Source organism: Lissotriton vulgaris, chromosome 2_2 (assembly GCF_964263255.1).
Source record: "Lissotriton vulgaris chromosome 2_2, aLisVul1.2, whole genome shotgun sequence".
Lineage (NCBI taxonomy): Eukaryota > Metazoa > Chordata > Amphibia > Caudata > Salamandridae > Lissotriton > Lissotriton vulgaris.
In genome coordinates this window covers 13,460,787-13,480,283 of record NC_141688.1, presented here as the reverse complement: position 1 = coordinate 13,480,283, position 19,497 = coordinate 13,460,787, and the positions used below count along the sequence as shown (strand labels likewise).

Sequence of the window (19,497 nt, the reverse complement as noted above, 5' to 3'; positions counted from 1 at the left end):
GCAGTAATGGAGGGGAGGCGGCAGCGAGAGACAGAAATACCTACCAAATAGTCCATGTCCTTCTTGGGTAGTAAGCCTTCATGGTGTAATTAATCCTGCTGTTCCAAATGATCATCGAGTTCTGGGTCATTGCTGGGATTTGCATGCAACAGTGGGTGATCACAAGACCAGTATCACACATAATCTGTACATTTATGGTGCTTTGCTATTTCAAGTTACTGTGGAGGTGGTTGATACACCCTGTGTCAAGCATGTATGTCTTTTAAACATAGGCTCAAGTCACGTTTTGGATGCCTGGACATGTCTGAGATATTGTAGGCCCTCCATTATGCCTTTAGATTGACCTGTTTCTTTGGAAGTGTGCATAATCCTCCTCCTGCCCCTGGATGAAGACCTGCTAAATGAGGAGTTGTGTTAGACAGGCCAAATAATATACACACTCTCTTCATGGTCAGGATAAAGGTGCAAATGTGGCTATGGGTGCTTGTTGTTTTCACAAAGCCCATGGCTTATTAGAGGCACCTTTATGTAGTTGCTACTAGATTTGCTTGTGCAGTTTTGATTTGGTTAGAAAAAAACAAGCCAAATTATACATTGTACTTGATTTTTCCTCTTTGGAAATGACTTGCACCTGCTCAGAGCAGAAGGAGAACTTTGGTGCTTATGGTGAACATCATTACCACTCATTATTGCCTTTTACTGGTTAATTTGTATGCATGCAAATGATTTGAGTGCAATTTTACCTATCACTTTGTTTGCATCTGATTTCTCTGCATGCAGGACCCACTTAGAATCAAATGAAACAAGATTAACAAATACACCATATGGAAAATTAAATCCAGCAAATTCATAACTGGGGCCAAAGAAGGGAAAATGGGAACATAAGGCAGGAGCACTGTGGCATGCAACCCATTAAAATATAGAAACATGCTTAACAGAACCTGCTGATATTATTGAAGAACTGTCATGATATCTTAATCATACATTCATTATTCACCAACATTTTTAAATTCAAATACATACAACAAGGAAACATTGCCCCAGTAGGGACAATGTCCAACTGATCAATGGACATGACTAGACGATGGCCTTGTTTACTATTGCTATCAAGATATAAATATATATGTTCATCACTGAGACCTCAACATTTCTGGTACTCTTCAAAGCTTTGGGGCTGGTTTAGTGTTTAGCAGACAGAATAAGGTCCATCTAGCCAATGTACTACTTTACTCCATCGCTCTGATGGATATCCTGTTCACCAAATCTTGAGTAGACCACCAGTTGTGCAGACAACTCTGGACATTGACAGGAACAGTACTTTGAAACAGATGTTCCTGTCAATCTATGAAAAATGTTGAAGCATGGAACCATCAACCATGACGGATAGCCATCTATAGAGAGGGTTTGTTTTTGAAATAAGAAACTAAAGGCCCCAACATCTCCTGTCCCTTACTGCCATGATTTTCTTGGCTGTAATGGACAGCAAAGAGAAAGCTGTTACACGCTAACTAGGACTGATGGTGTAAAATCCTGCCTCTGTGAGCTCCTACTCTGCCGGTCCATTGGAGAAAGTAATCTGTCGACAGAGCCAACCAGGCTGCTGTTGAAAGAATACTGATGGTGTACCCGACTGTCAGTTCAGCAAAAAGGGTACGTGTTTACGACGTAGTACACTGCTTGCCAATTCTAAATCAGCTCCGTCATTTTTTCTTTAATGATGTTAACCTGTGTTCAACTGACCAGGTTGTTTAAGTAAAGGTCTTTATATTCTCGAGGATTGCTCAACTTTCTAATCTTTTACCAAAGGCTTATCTTAGGACAAGAAGGAAATACATTTTAATAGGATTTGTTCTCAATTATGTTAGGTTGTGAGGGACCTTTAATAAGGATGTAATAGACAGAAAATACCAAATTAGGAGTAGGAGTTGTCCTGGCATTGTGAGATACTGGATGGCAGTGATGAGGACGCTCGCTCAAGTCACTTAAATTACTATATTACCAAACCCGAGGTGCTGCCTTCTAAATATATGGGAACCAACAGACTTAAACAGAATTGCCCAGGACTGGGTGACACTGGGTACGACAGTAGCTAAACGGAACATTGCACAGCGCTGGGGGTCTAGGGTCAACCCCACTCTCACTCAATGGTGCAAAGACCTGGCGATGGTCGCGGAAAAATCAGTATATGTACAACGGGGTTGCCCGAGAAAGTCGAAGAAGGTCTGGGGAGGCTGGAATACTTACCGGCGTGGCATATGTGAACCTCCACCCTCTGAGGATTCTGATTCTGAGGAGAGTGTTTGAGCTGTGTCATATGAGCGGCCTACTACTGCATGGACTCATGGTGGGGGGGGGGTAGGGAGATGAGGGACAGATATGAGAAACAAGTTTTATGAATGATGTACAAACAGTGGCAGGAACGAGGCGGAACTGTATTTACATGCTATGTTAATTCTGATATGATTGACTTGCTCTACGAGCTGTATCAATAAAAATTGTCAGCACACCCTGACTTGTCTTACCACATCATGGTGGATGCATAGTATGCTGAGATCCGGAACTGGCTTTGAACTGCGCAGGGGCTGCCATAGGTGAACTTTTCTGCCACATACAAGATGGGGTGGGGGAGACCACGCTCTAGTGCTTTCAAATAGTCTTCATCAAAATGTTTACCCAAAATCCAATCAAATTTCTCGTTGTAGTTGATTGTTTCATTCATTTGGTTGATAGGGTTTCCTACAATGTGCAGAAAGGAGAGAAAATGAAGCCTTATTCAAAGTGAGTCTAGAATGCCAAATCAAGTGTCAGTGGGATTCCTGGAACTAGTGATGACTGTAGTAGTCATGAAGGCATCAGTAGATAAATCTGCTTTCATCTACTACGGATATTTGTGATGTTGTTTCAGTGACTCATCAGTAGTGCTAGCCACTGTAATGTAATTTGCCTCAGAGGACACTTCTGCCTTACCCAAGTGTTAGGAAGTAGTGTCTACCCTTTTTAAAACATCTTTGTAGGGCAATATACTAATGAACTTTTCACTCAGCTGTTGCAGTAATCTTGTCTGAGGTTACTAAGAAACACATTAGTGGCTAAGGGACAGATGTATCAAGGGTTTTATCATTTGCAAATGGGCGATTTGAAGAATCGGTCAATTTGCGAACAATAAAATGCCTTTTGGGATGTATCAACCTAAAAGGCATTTGCAAAATAGGTAATTACACTTGAAGCAATTACCTATTTTGCAAATGCAGTTAGGGAATCGCAATTTGCGATTCCCTAAAGGCAATGCAAGAAGCATTCTCAGAATGCGAGTTTGCAATAGGAATTGCAAATTACTTGCATTTGTAAATCCTTAGAAAAATGCACAAAATTGCATTTTTCTAAGATTATCCTACACCAGAATTAACTTTGTATTTTGAGGACATGTCAAGATAAGCTGGATAAGATTGACCCTTGTGTGCACAGCACAATCACTTCAGATACATAGTACGAGTCCCTACTAGTGCTGACAAATTGAAAAAGATGCATGTTAATCAACAGGGATGCATGCAAGGTATGCTCTGATGAACTCTCTTGCTATTTATACAGTAATAATAAATCAATGGAAATGGAGTTTGTACATTTTGAATTTGCCAGTGTAAATCAATATTCAGTCCACTTTGAGGTTTCTTCTAGATGTTTTATGCAAGAACATCAAGTTATAAGTGTTAAGGGAATTGAAACTATCCATTAAATTACAGTAGATGGTACCTTGGAAAAGTGGCGAGTGGGGTATATACTCACTCTCTAATTGCTTCTGCTGTATATGTGACAAGACCAATGTGTTCCAATTTGTTCTAAAGCTCAGACAATCTGGGCACTTTCAGTAGACTCGAAAAGGAAAATACTAGGGATCTGCTGAATAGTAGCATGGCCACCAGGACCACTGTGTATATGGACCTTCAGGGCAAGAGATTAAGTGTCTCTTCACCATTGCAGATACATTTGCACAAGAACTCACCTGTTAATGTGATGTTGAGCCCTTTCAGTCCAACTCGCAGCCCGATGTCAACATTCATGACGATGTTGCTGAATGATTTATAGGTGGTATTCACATTTACCAAGCCTGTTTCCCAGTCGCTGCTGAAGTTAACAGCTGTTAAAATTCAAAGAAAGGTCTATGTGAAATTTAAAAAAAACACAGGTATAAAACCCAGTACCCAGTCTAGATGTTCTCTTAATGAAGCACAGCAATATGTTGCTTTCTTGACAGTTAAGAGAGGGAACAACATTAGATCTCCATCCAAAAAGCTTACACTCAGCAAGAGTCAGGTCTTCCAATGGAATAAGGAAATATGGAATAAAGACATGGATAAACTGAAGGTAAGGTTTTAATTCATAACATAGCTGTTACCTTAATTTGGGGTTAAACCTGTAGCCTTAGAGTGGTCTTACCCTAAACGTTTTGCCTTACAAATCCAATTTTTGCTGAGCTTGTTTTTGTTTGCCTTAGAGGTTGTGAGCTCTACCACTGATTACCGGTACTTAAGTGTTTGTCCTTTAAACATGCTAAAATTGGCTTACACCCAAAAGGTCATTTTAATTGACTAAGAAGTCTTTAGTAAAGTGGTATTACTTGTACCCAGTGACTGTCAGTTAAACGTCACTAGTGGGTATGCAGCACTCACTGTGCCACCCATTTAAGTAGCCTTTTAAATATGTCTCATGCCTGCCATTACAGCCCAATGCATGCAGTTTAACCTGCCATTTAAACCTGGCAAAATAAACCTTTTGTCTGCCTAAACCTTCCTTTTTAATACATATAAATCACCCATAGGGTAGGCCCTAGACAGCCCATAGGGCAGGGTCCAGTGTATTTAAAGAGTAACATGTACTGTTAGGTTTTACATGCTCTGACTCCGAAATTTGTTTTTCACCACTGCAAGGTATACCTCTCCCATAGGATAACATTGGGTTAAATTGTTACATTTAGTAAGTGGTAACTTTTGATAGGGAACAGGTAAACCTTTCATGTTTGCTGTCTGAGAAACTGTAATTAAAAATCCTCTTTATGGTAAAGGTAAACATTTTAAAATGCCACTTTTAGAAAGTTATTTAGTCCTAACAACGGTTCAAGATACTGTTTGCATAGACATTCAATTTTTTATACAAACAGTCAATGATACCTACAGGTTAAATTGTTAAAGAAGAAGGAGAAAAATAAGAAGGAAAGAAGATATATAGAAGGAATCTATATAGAGAAACCAAAATATAAAAAGAATTGGAAAATTATATCAATTTTATTCAATTTATGAATAGTAAAACGGTGAACAAATACGCTCAGAACAATACACTGGTACATACAAAATGTGTTATACAATACTAGTTTACTGGTTCTTTGCTATTAAATCCTCGCTTCCAACACAGTATTTCTAAATTGTTTCATTTTGGAAGCGAAATAATTATTCGAGATTTCTGAATCCTGTGTTTGGTTGTTAATAGTTAAACTTTGAGGATTATTCCTTTTTTAAGATTTAATGGCATCACCTAGTATTTATACTACTGGCTCCATCATTGGAACCAAAGATCTGGGTTTAATCCATCGTTCTTTTTCTCACAACGCCACCCCTGTTTGGACCTAGCCATATGCAATTCAGTCTTGACACTGTGCCTCATGGGAACGGGCCAGCCCTAACTGCCAAGCCAGGTCCTCCCTGCATTGAAACAAGCATCCTGGGACCTGTTCGGGCCATCACCCTTCATCAACCAAGCTAGCTTGAATCCAGTTTTGCAGTGAGCACGGGACCCACATCTGAGCATACCCTTCCCACTAAAGTCGACGAAAGCGAATGGAACAAATGATGGAGGCAATGCAGAACAATGCAAACATTCACTCCCAGTCACAAAGTTCTGTGTTTAATCCATCGTTCTTTAGCTCACCACACCACTCCAGTTTGGACCTAGTCATATGCAAATCAGTCTTGTCTCTGTGCATCATTGGAACAGTCCAGCCCAAACTGCCAAGCTAGGTCCTCCATGGGCCGGAAACAATCATCCTGGGACCGGTTTTGGGGCATCATCCCTCATCAGCCAGGCGCAGTGAGCACGGGACCCACATCTGGGCATACTCTTCCCACTTAGCGTGACAAAAGCAAAAGGAACAAATGATGGACGGAATGCTGAACAATGCAAACATTCACCCCTAGTCACAAAGATCTGGGTTTATTCCATTGTTCCTTTTGCTCAACACGCCACCCCAGTTTGGACCTAGCCATATCCAAATCAGTCTTCACCCTGTGCCTCACGGGAACAGTCCAGCCCGAACTGCCAAGTCAGGTCCTCCCTGGACCGGAAACAAGCATCCTTGGACCAGTTTCGGGGCATAACCACTCATCAGCCAGGCTAGTTTGAATCCAGTGGTGCAGTGGGAACGGGACCCATGTCTGGGCATACCCTTCCCACTTTGTGCGACTAAAGCAAATGGAACAAATGATGGACGGAATGCTGAACAATGCATACATTCACCCCCAGTCACAAAGATCTGGGTGTAATCCCTCTTTCTTTTGCTCGCCACACCACTCCAGTTTGAACCTAGCCAAATGCAAATCAGTCTTGACCCTGTGCCTCATGGGAACAGTCTGTCCCAAACTGCCAAGCCACATCCTTCCTGGACCAGAAACAAGCATCCTGGGACCGTTTTTGGGGCATCACCCCTCATCAGCCAAGCCAGCTTGAATCCAGTGGTGCAGTGAGCACAGGACCCACGTCTGGGCATACCCTTCCCACTTAGGGCGACAAAAGCAAAAGGAACAAATGATGGACGGAATGCTGAACAATGCAAACATTCACCCCTAGTCACAAAGATTTGGGTTTAATCCATTGTTTTTTGCTCACCACGCCACTCCAGTTTGGACCTAGCCATATGCAAATCAGTCTTGACCCTGTGCCTCATGGGAACAATCTAGCCCGTACTGCCAAGCCAGGTCCTCCCTGGACCAGAAAGAAGCATCCTGGGACCGGTTTCGGGGCATCACCCCTCATCAGCCAGGCTACCTTGAATCCAGTGGCGCAGTGAGAACATGACCCATGTCTTGGCATACCCTTCCCACTTAGGGCGACAAAAGCTAAAGGAACAAATGATGGACAGAATGCTGAACAATGCAAACATTCACCCCAGTCACAAAGATATGGGTTTAATCCATTGCTCTTTTGCTCACCAGTTTCGGGCATCACCCTTCATCAGCCAGGCTAGCTTGAATCCAGTGGCACAGTGAGCACAGGACCCACATTTGGGCATACCCTTACCACTTAGGGCTAGAAAAGCAAAATGAACCAGTAGGGCAGAAAAGACCATTTTATGTTTACAGGCTCAGGGTTATGAAGGGGAAAATAAAATAGGAGCACTGTTAGCACGTCAGCTCACGGCGAAACACAAACAAGAATATGTCAAGCAAATAGTGGATGAAGCTGAAGTCTCCAATACTAGTAAACAAGGAAAGGCGAACGCATTCAGGGACTTTTGCCGCATCCTATATACTGCTGATGTCCTTTTGCCGCTGGACCATGTGGCATACCTCGAGGCCCTGAACCTCCAGCAGGTTTCCCCCACTATTAATAAGGAGCTCAACAAACCTATCTCAATAGAGGAGGTTCAAAAGGCGATAGATACGCTCAAACTAAGGAAGGCCCTGGGTCCCAATGGGCAAAATGCCCAATTTGATCGCACATTTGCACCTGAGTTGACTCATCACCTAGTAAACTTCTACAATCACATAGCTGCCACGCAACAAGTATCGGCCAATATTGGGTAGGCTCTAATCACTATAATTCTTAAAGCAGGGAAGATCCCAGTTCATGTGCCTCATATAGGCCTACATCGCTTCTAAATTTAGACGTCAAGCTTTATGCTAAAACATTGGCCAGCCGCCTAGAAAATTTAATCCCCGCACTAATTAATTCTGACCAATTAGGGTGTATCAAGGGGCAGCAAACCCATGATAACCTATGTAGAAAAAGCATATCCCGGTAGCCCTCCTATCATTAGATGCCAAGAAGGCTTTCAACCGCGTTGATTGGTCCTTCTTAAAACAGACGCTGAGTCGATTTGGGTTTGGTGATATCTTTTAAGGAATGGTGCAGGCCATCTATCATTCGCCCGGATCCTGAGTTTTGGTGAATGGGGTGGCCTCGGATTTCTTCCAACTTTCATGGGGGACGAGGTAGGGGTGTTCCCGCACCCTCTTACTTTTTGCCCTCTGCATTGAGCCATTAGAGGAGCAGATAAGGGTTAACCCAAACATCCTAGGAGTAAGATTTGGCAGTGACAAGCATAAACTTTCCCTATTTGCGGACGATGTCCTCCTCCCCAATATTGATCCGCTGGTCTCACTACCGGCTATTCAGGCTGAACTCAGCCTCTTTGAAAAGGCAGCAGAATTCAAAGTAAAACTATCTAAATCCTTCCTGCTCAATTTGACGATGTCCTGGGAAACTTTGTTTGGAATTGAGGAAACTTCCCCCTTCTGTTGACAGGTGGCCCTCCTATCTGCACCTGTCAAAGGGGCCCTCCTGGAGAGCCTGGGGAAAGGCCGAGTTAAAGTGGACAGCGACTGCCAATGGCTCCCTGTAATGAGAGATCCATGTTGTGCTACCACATTGACCTCGTGCAGTGACTGCCGAAGCAGAGCTCCATCAATGACAATCCATGACACCCAACAGGATATTCACGCCACAGAGATGACCAACCGTGGTGCCTTGCCCGCTCTATGTGCTACTTCGATGTCCACCCGAAACACTTTCCCTGTTCCTAGCGGCCCCTTCCACTAAGAACGGAACTCTTTGTGCTGGACTATGAAGATTAGTAATTCAGTAGTGCTTACCTACTCCCTGTATCTGGCCCACGCTCCATCATGGTCAGTCTGAACTTGTGACTTTCACCCTGTCTCGCGTGACCACATAACTGCGAGTGGCGCTTTTGTACTTTTAGATGCTTTTTTTTTACCTGAAATCTTTGAAATTGCATATCTCCAATTCTACTGACTGGATTTTGTGTCATTTTCAGGTCAAAAAGTTTATTACATTTTACTCTATTTTTCTAAATTGTTGTGCGATTATTCTTGTGTTGTGTTTTCACTTTATTACTGAAATAATTTACACATGACCTCTAAATTAAACCTGACTGCTTGTGCCAAGTCACCAAAGGAATAAGCAAAGGCTAACCTGGGGGTTGCTTGTGATTTCAGCATGACAATGTGTTTAAAGCGAATTTCTGAGGTTTGTTTTAAACATAGTAATAACCAAAGTGAACCATGACATTAACCTTGGATATTTCAGTGCAATTCTGTTCTTTTTGAATTTATAGAAATTCCAACAGTTCGGCTTAGTGCTTGGTACCCACCCTCCTTCATCCCACCAACTCCCGTTGCATGACCTTCAGTGGTGTGGAGTGGGGTTGTCCAACCTCAGCTGTGTGCAGCCTTCGGCCTGGCCCAGTAAGAGGTTGGTGGCAGGGCCTGGCCTTTGGCCATATGTGGAAGATTTACTCTGTTAGTTCCCTGTGAATAATCTACTAATATGAATAAGATTATGAGGTTTACAAAAGTTCTGTATTTCCATTAAAAAAAATAAAATAGTAAATTGGTACTTGTATAGCGCACTACTCACCCACAAGGGTCTCAAGGCGCTTGTACGAATACCGCTGTGGAACCCATCCTGGCTTTCATCCACTCCTGGGCACCCCCAAGGTGGAGGTCAGGCATCCTTAGATTGTGGAGATTAAGCAAGCTATTGCCCAGAGTTGCAGAGTGGGACTCCATGATTGGAATAGGCACCGAGGTGAGAATTATCAGGTCTGTGGCTAGACCTCTGCATCAGGGTCTGCCGCTCTAACCATTGAGCCACACTTCTCTATCGTATGGGTATTGTTTGTTTCATAGGGAGAGGAGATATATGGGTTAGTATTTGTGATGTTGTGGGTGAGTATGGGCATTTGGATTATTAAGAAAGCCCTATCAGTATAATTTCCCACATTTTAGGCATGCATATAATCAGAAGGGAAAGTAACAGGAATCCCTTGCATATGCACTGTTGCGTTATCTTTAGTAAATGATTTTTCTATCTGTCTGGGATGTCAATTAGACATGTGGTAGGCGGTTCCACTTCTTATGTTGACCCAGGTTAGAGATCACTGAACCAGGCTTGTGGAATCTGGAGAAAGAAAGTCCTCAACACTCTACCAACAAGTGGAAAGTTAATGAAGTACAACAGGTTTATACGCAGGTTGCTTGAATGTGACTTTACAGAGGGACCTTTAGAAAAAACGTGAATACGCTGAGCTTTACATGCCTTAAATAACAATTCCTGAATATGACAGGGCAATTCTATATTCATAAAGCTTTTTTGGTTGGAAATACAGTAAACAAAGGGAGCTCCATATGCAACCATCCAAATTTGTTTGTAGAGCTTCATCAACGTAAAGTTAGTTACTGTGTAAACGGAGCAGTGAAATTTCAATTAAGGCTTTAGCTTAAACAAGCTTTGGCAAAGCCAATAGGTCCAGCTTACATGCACAAATAAATGTAAGCAAAGGAGTTCACAGATTCCTTAAACATTAAAGCTTGTCCCACTGGCTTTTCCCATGCTTGGAAAAAGTAGAACAATTTTGCTTTCTGTGTAGAATGCATGTAGGAGAAAAAGAACTGAATGTTACGATTAGCATAGTTTAGTATATTGTTCAGACTTTGAAGAATTCCCCATTTGCTCTAATGGATGCATTTTATGTGAAGTGGAATGATACATCGCCAACTGATAGCATGCAGTAGAAGAGCAATACTTTCCCTGGGTGGAGAGACAAGCGAAAGGCCACTCTATGCATTTTTAAAGAATTGCTAAAAATATCCCTTCAGACAGATGCAACTGTCAAGATCTAAAAAGTGAAGTTTTTCTTACCTCAACAGGCCAGTAATATAAAACAAAATTAAATAATTATGCACTAATATTTAAAGGTATTCTGGCTCTCATAGACATAATACTCGGAGCCACTTTGAGGGTCATTTAGCGTATGATGAAAGCCGAACAACATCCCCTGAAATGCTTGGAAAGTGGTTGTCAGTGTATTTAATGCTGTTATTGAATTAAAGGAAAAGTACTAAATTCTGCTCCTATTCGAACCAGAGCACAAACAAAAAGTTGGTGCAAATTTGTACGCCAGTAGTTGCTGAAAAGGAGACAGAAACAATTCTTGCACTTTTATGTCTACATTTGCTGTAACGCATGATAACTAGTTGTATTACCGAATTGTGCTATAACAGCAACATATCTGACATTTTATAAATTACTCCATTAGCGTTGCAGTGCTCATTTCTCCCAAATGGCATACAGCACATCTCCACTGTGTGTAAACAGCAGAATTTAATCCTTCCATTGACACCCTAAAAATATTCTTATATTTTTCTGTGTTGCTTGACTCCACTAAGGGCCTTACACCTGCATCCCTCATATCACCCAGTAACTCCTCCCAGAATTTCCAACTCTGAGATATTAATAATTGAGGAAAAGGAGTGGGGGTGTATATAACAGTATCACAGGTGGGACTCTTAGGGTCGTCCTAGAACTGAGGATTTACAGGGGAATCAGTAATTTGATTCCCAATTTCACACTTAGGCTCGCCCTGTTTTTAGCAGGTAGAGTGGGAAACATCATTTACAATGCATGCAATACATCGCATGCCACTACAACACAAGTCGTTACAACGGCGTGTTGTTACATTGCATGTCATTACAACGCAAGTCGTTATAACGACTTGCTGTAGGGGGCAGAAGGTGTTGGATTCGTTGGAGTTTCAATCCAACACCTTCCCTACTGTTGCACAAACTGGAGTAGGAATAGTACATTATACTATTCCAGACTCCAGCACTCCCCTACAGCATGTCGTTGTAACGAATTGCGTTGTAATGGCATGCGATGTAACAACACATTGTTGTAATGACTTGTGATGTAATACCATGCGTATAAACGCATGCGTTGTAACGAGTGCTATTTGGTAGAGTCCCTGAGTGAGCACTAAGTAGTAAGGCGTTTGTAGGGTTCAGGAAAAGGTAGCATTAAGGATCATTAAGGGGCTTTTAGGTTTAAGGCATAGGTAGTAAATATTTTTTAGGGTTCAGAAAAGGGTAGGATTTTGAGATAGTAATGGGGTTTTAGGGTTCATGGAAAGTTATCTTTTAGGGGATGCTAGGGTTTTTAGGGTTCAGGACTGGAGAACATTAAAGGATCATAAGGGTTTGTAGAGTTCAATGAAGGGTAGTATTAGGAGGTTTGTAGAGATCATTCAAGTGCATTCTTAAGAGGTTGTAAGAGCTTTTTTTATGGCACGGGAAGGGTAATGTTATCGCTAGAAAGTGATCCTTATGGTTCCAGGAAGGGTAGTGTTAAGGAGTAGTAAAGTGTTTTTAAGTTTCAGGGAAGGAATGTGTTAAGGGATAGTAAGGGTGTTTAGGAATCAAGGATGGCTTGGGATAAGTGGTACTAAGGTTTTCCAGTTGAAGGAAGGGAGTGATAAGGAGTAGTATGGGGTTTTTAGGATTCAGAGAAGGGTATTGTAGAGGGTTAGCAAGGGATTTTCGGGTTCAGTGATGGGCAGCGTTAAGGTGTATTAAGGGCTTTTTTGATTCAGCTAGGGAAAGTGTTAAGGGGAAAGTAATTGGGTTTTGGAGTTCAAGGAACAATAGCGTTAACGGGTAGTTTTTGTTTATAGGGTTCAGGGTTGCTTAGCATTTAGGTAGAGGTTTGTGGAGTTCTAATAAGGGTAGTGTTCAGGGGTATGTAATTTTCAGGCAAGGGTATCATTAAGGGTTGGATAGTAATTTTTAGAGTTCCAATTCACAGAAGGGTAGCATTCAGGAGTAGTAGCAGGGGTTTTAAGATTGAGGGAAGTGTATCTTTAGGGGACAGTAATTGGCTTTATGATACAGGGAAGGGCAGCATTAAAGGGTAGTATGAGTTTTTGTTTAAGTTAAGGAAACAACAGTGTTAAGGAGTAGAAAATTAGTTCATAGGGTTCAGGAAAGGGTAGCATTAAGCAGTAGAGAAGGGTTTTTAGGGTTCTGGGAAGGGTTGCATTACATTTAGTAAGGAGTATTTAGGGTTCAAAGAAGATTATAATTAAGGGGTAGTAAGATATATTTAGGGATCTGGTAGGGTAGCATTAAAGAGTAGTTATGTTTTTTAAGGTTTAGAGATGGAACAGTTAAGGGGTTGGAAGGGGGTTCATGGCTCAAGAAAGGGCTGTGTCTGTAGGTAGTATGGTGTTTAGGGTTCCAGGGTTAGTAGCATAAAAGCTTAGTAAGAAGATAGTAGGGTTCATGGAATGGGACCATTAAGAAATATGCAGGGTTCAGGGAAGGGTAGTGTTAAGGGGTAGTAAGGGATTTTTAGGGATCAGGGATATGTTGCATTAAGTGGTAATAAAATATTTCCAAGTTACTTTAAAGTGTAGGGTTAAGGGACAGTAAGGTTGTTTAGGTTGAGGGACGAAAGCCATTATAGGGTAGTGGGGACTTTAGGGTTCAGAAATGGATAGCGTTAATGAGTGGTAAAGGGTTTGAATCATTCTGAGAAGGGTAGAAGTAGAGGTATGAGGTACTAAGGGTTTTTAGGGTTCAGGGATGGGTAGTTGTAACAATTGGTAAGGGATTTTGGGTTTTGGAAATGGGTGATTATAAGTTGTAATAAGCGGTGGTTTTAGGGTTCACAGTAGTATAGCGTTAAGTGATCACCGGTTTCACAACAGGTAAGTAGTAAGTCCATATAGAAAATATATTGATATGAAGAAATACATTTTGACATAATTCAACTATCTTCCAATCAATGGATATGAGTTTATTCTTGTTGTACATAAATAGGTAACATAACTCCAGTCAGCATGTGTTTCATGACACAGTCACTTCTTTAAGGCTGGTAATGAGAAAAAAGAAAAGACGATAGGAAGAAAATTAAAATTAAAATGGACAATACTTTTTAAAAAACTTTAAAAAACTTTTGTACCTTTTTGCCTGATGATATAAAGAATTTTTCTGATGCTATTAATACATTCTCTCATAAAAATCCCATTGTTCAATTGAAATATATCTAATTGTGTTTATTTAATAATCTGCATTTGTAATAGAAAATATGTTGGTTCCACAACAAGAAAATTAAACACCATGAAAGGAGCACATTAGAGCAATCAGAAACAATGATCCCAAATATCTCATGGCTAATCATTTTAAGAAAGAACATTCCATGCTAGAATTTGAAAGGATTCCATGTTGTGGTATCAAACATGCTACATGTGATAGAAGAGGGGATGATTTAGGTAAAAAAAAATTAGAGTGCGAGAAACTTTCCGGATTAACGTATTAATGACTATGCAATTCGGTCTCAATTTGGATAGGGAATTGTATACATTGCTCTGAGAAATTGGTGATGTGGAAAAACAGTTGAAAGGGTAGAGTCTCTATCCAGGCAGATGAGTGATATATCAGTACAAAAATTAAGGAGAGACTTCCATTAAGATAGTATTTGGTATGTCTAAATGTGATCGTGGTTTTTTAGTCTGACTTCAGAGATAGTTTTTGGTCTGAATAAATATGGCATTCTGTGTAAGATAGACTTTAGAAATAAGATAAGAAAATTAAAGATTGATGTAGACATGAAAAAAGAAGAAAAAACTGAATGATTATAATACTTATAAATATTGGTGATGCTTAAATAGTTGAAAAAGCTCATTTCTTTTACAAAGCTGGTGGGTGATATGTTAATGCATATCAAAACGTGATGGCTATTCAGATAGTTTTGGTGGAAGTTACAGGATGAGTACCTAATGAAAGGTAGGGGTTCAAATATATTGAACGGAGTACTCATGATTCGTTAATTGCTTTTTATTTTGATTGTTAAATTTTGCGGTGGAGATTTTTTAAATTTTTATTTAACTTTTTACGTCAAATGTATACAAATAAATGTTTTTTGAAATTAAGAGTATTGTGAAGTTCAGAATGTGGGATAGAATACAATTATTATTGATGATAGGACTTGGCTTGGAGGGTAGGATACTGGGTGAATAGTTAAAGTTGCATAGGGTTTTGAATATGGAATCAGGCAGGAAAATATTTGATTGAAAATTGGTTTCTATTTTGATATCCAGTGTATTCAAATAGTTTTTCATTATTGCCAATTTTTATTATGGAGATTTTGAGTCCTACAATAGAATGTATTTGGATTTATACCTTTTCAATAAATAAAGTAGGGTGAAGGTTAAATGGCAGACATAATTCAATAATACTTGACTGTAGGACATAGCTTGGAGGGGAAGATACTGGATTAAATGTGAAAGTTGTACAAAGTGGGGCATTAAAAATATTTTCCTAGGAAATTTTGTTTCTGAAAATTGTTATCTAAATGTATGTTCAGTATTTCCAGATTGTTTTTCTAAGTGGTAATTGTGAATTATATGATCAATTTTAGGTCAAAGTTGCGGGTGCATTTAGAAAATAGATCAGACTCTTCTGGTGGATCATTACAAATCCATGTGTATTGAGTACCTCAAAAGAAAATTATACGCTTTGTGATGTGGCTGGATGTAATGAATTGGAAATCACTGCCAGAATGAAACTGACTGCAATTGTATGTAATGATAATCCATGTGATGTTTGGGATGGCTGGAAGTATTTTATTTCTGGGGTTGGCCCAGAGTGAGATCCATTTGGCTGCAAAGTTTGAAATCATTATATATAGACATGTTGAAAATGGCCTTGGTTTGACGGGTAGAAGGGTCCCGGAAACATGCGGGCAAAGAATGTACAGGTAATGAGATTGAGTTTAACGTTGATGGGTGATGTTGGTGGATGAGAACTGCACCGTGACATGCATTTTGATTTTTATGATTTTGGTTCTTTTCAGTTTCCCTTATTATGGGACTGACAAGTAAGTATACCAGTAAGAAAAAACTGTACTATGTGTTGGTAGTGGGTTAATTAGAAAATTGTGGTGTCAGGCCAGTTCCAACTGTTAATTATTTAGTGATGTTTACATGGTGGGTGTCTTTCACAGTTTCCCAAACAGATAAATCAGTTAAGTTACAATTAACATTTACAGTTGACAATGGTTCAAATCACATATTTCTAAAAGGTACGTTTTTAGTACTCCACGAAGAGAAGGAAGTTTTATTATTATATTTTAATAAAATGTGGACTATGATTTGACAACATTTAGTTATATCTTATGGTATAGAGATTGCTGTTCTTGAAATTTGGGACTTATTAATGAACACGTGCACAAAGGAATAGTCCTGATGGGAGAGATCTAGGTAGGCCAAGTGGATTATTTTGAAATATATCATCAATATATTTATGAATCGATCGAGTCATTTTATGATGAACACCAAGCTGTTCTAGGACGATACTATTTGAGGTGGACACTTGCTACTTTTGGCTGGTGTGGGAGTTTGTTCCCCAGCCTGCACAGCTGTTTCTGTCACTATTTCTGCCACTCCTGTAGGGTCACCCACAAGCCCCTGTCCAGCGCTAAAAGCGTGCTGCAACACTCGCTCCACTTTATGGCTGTACTGAGCTGGTGTGACATCTGCAGCACTGACACGATTCCCCGAGGGTGAGAATTGCAGCAAAACGAGGGTGAAACAGTTTAATTTATACTTGGAAAACATTGCACTTACCAAAGGACGATAATGAATTATCTTGCGTGTTTTGATACATATAGAGGCTTCACACTCTATGAGAGCTGACTTACCTACTAAGGTGCAAAGAAATATGTGAGCACGATAATGTTGAGGTACACGCTGTCATGGCAAAAAACTATGAGCTATTTCAATGGACAACTGGGATTCCTCTGATGTTGTTTATGTGATTTCATCATGTTGAATCAATTAACTGGTGCTTAAAAGTGCACTTTATGACATTTTTTCAAGGAACTGACATCAATAAGGATTGCTGAAACACGCCATTATACAAATAAATTCAAGATCACAGTACGTGGGTGCTCCGATTGGTTCCTTGCAGGACTATTTGTTTGGGAGTAGTCTATTGTTTATATAATTTGAATGCCTGATATGATTTTGTTAAAATTGTGTCTTTTTAAATACAATTTTTTTATATATTCTGCTATTCTATATAATCCAATTGCGATTTTGCAACAGCGTCGGCTTGAATGATGTCTTATATACACTTTAAACTGGAATGGAATATACCTCTAATCTTGCTATGTAGCATTGAGGATTTGCAACATACGTATTGCGTCATTAGCCAGCAGACTGCTTATTTCAATGGAATGTTTACAGTACAAATTATGGCACAATACTATTTAGATACAAGCAGAACCAAGTGACAACTGTCCAATCCTGATATGATTCTGATAAGACACTGTTTACTAAATATTGTCTTTAATATTTCTTGTGATTTTTTATCATCCCATTATGATTCTCAATACATTTTTGATTTGCACAAAATGTTTTCTATGCATTTTAGATTGAAAAGGAAACTACTTCTAACTTGATCATAACATAATTTCGATCTGTTATATTCCCATAAGGATTCACAACAAATGTATTGTGTTTTGATTATGCTGTTTATTTTATATCAATCCGAATAAAGATCGTTGATGATAATGATGATACTATTTAAGATGTAAGCAACTGCAATGAAATGGATAATTTAGTAAACGCACATGTTGCGTTATAAATAATCAGAATGTTTTGGTTCTACTTGGTAATTGCAGTGCAGAGAGAGTATGTTTCTAAACAATCTAATGTGCTCCCGACGCTCAGTTTTATATTGGTTTCTTCATGTATATAAGGATAATAGGGGTCTGAAAATGGTGTCAATATTTTCAGATAGATAAATATCTATCAGGTAATAGAATAAATGTAGACTACATTATGAAGTTTGCTTACCATCGTGATGACTGATTAATAAAGATGAGTTGCTATATGTGTATATAGGGGTGGGCAAATAAATCCCACTCTGCCGGCAGAGTTCACAGAGTTTTGCCCACTCCATTCTTGGCTCAGAGCACGGAGTTCTACCAAAACTCCACCAACCACTGCATGGTGGAGGTTTTCCTTGCGTTTGCATTCCTCCACAATGTTAAACTGGTGAGCACAAACTTGCATCCCTTAGTGACATTTTCGAGTGCTAGAACGCCTCCCAGTTAGATTTCTCAAACGTTCACTAACGTTCGTGTTCAGAAAACTGCTGCTTGAGTACAAAATCTACTTCTGGCATGCCGCATGGTGCCTTTCATGCTGATTTATGGCACAGAACAAGCTTCCAGGGCTAAAAATAAGCTGCCAAAAGTCTGCCACTCGCAGAACACATCGGATTCTCGCAGAGTTTTTAGGTAACTTCACGAAAATCCATGAGTAAAACTCTGCTAGTACTAACCACCCCTTGTAACCATGTATTTGTCAAAACTATAATCTATTGATAGATTGGTGAGGACTTATCTTATGTATGTAAAGAGGTATGTTTTGTAAAAAGGTAAAAAAGTTTTTTTTACAGTCTGTAAAAAAAAAGCATTGTTCATTTCTATTTTTATTTTCTTCTTATTACCTATTTCTGATTAACATACCTGAAGAAGTGACTATATCTTGAAACACATGTTGGCTGTGGTTATGTTACTTATATATGTACAATAAGAATAAACTCATATCCATTGATTGGTAAAGAGCTGATATATATCGAGTTTTTTCTTTGGGTCAACTATACATTTTTGTTTAACAGGCAGTATGCATGTATGGAGGGCTCATGGGAGAGTGTCCTTAGAGGTAAGAATGAGTTTTCAGGGTTCAGTGATGGATAGCTTTTAGGGGTAGGGTTCAGTGATGCATAGCTTTTAGGGGTAGTAATGATTTGTAGGGTTCAAAACATTTAGTGTTAAGGTAGGTAGGCATTGTAGGGTTCAAGGATGGCATTAAGTAACAGTACGAGGTTTGGAGCGTTCAGGTAAAGGTAGCGTTAATAGGTAGTAAGGATTTTAAGTTTCAGTGAAGGGTAGCATTGGGTAGTAAGGAAACTTTAGGGTTCATGGAAGGGTGATGTTAAGGAGTAGTAAACATTTTAAGGGTTCAGGGAAAGGTAGTATTGTGGTGAGGTAAACGTTTATTGGAGTTCAGCGATGGGTAGCATTAAGTAATTGTAAAATATTCCGGTTTAGGTTAGGATACTGTTACTGGATACGATGGGGTTTTTTGGATTGAAGGAAGGGTAGCATTTACTGGTAGTTTTTGCAGCTCAGATAATGGTAGTACTAGGGAAGTATGGCATTTTTAGGTTCATGGATGGGTATCACTAAGCTGTAGTAATTAGTTTTTAGGGTTATGGGAAGGATAGCATTAACGGATAATTTGGGGGTTTTAGAGGTTATAGGATGTTCACAGAAAGGCAGTCTTAATGGATAGTAAGGAGTTTTTAAGGATCAGGGGAGAGAAAAACAATACTGCTGGGCATTCATTAAGTGGTTAAAGAATTT

At 39.8% G+C, this 19,497-nt stretch overlaps 1 protein-coding gene across 1 annotated transcript in view; it reads right to left on the bottom strand.

Moving 5' to 3' along the window:
• LOC147728938 (dual oxidase maturation factor 1-like) overlaps window positions 1-19,497 on the bottom strand; it is a 432,696-nt gene that overhangs the window by 28,517 nt on the left and 384,682 nt on the right. Inside the window, exons 4-5 of the mRNA XM_086959179.1 lie at window positions 4,001-4,135; window positions 2,523-2,736 (exon numbers count right to left, since the gene is read on the bottom strand). Coding sequence (XP_086815305.1) covers window positions 2,523-2,736; window positions 4,001-4,135 — 349 coding nt within the window. The remainder of the gene's footprint in view (window positions 1-2,522; window positions 2,737-4,000; window positions 4,136-19,497) is intronic.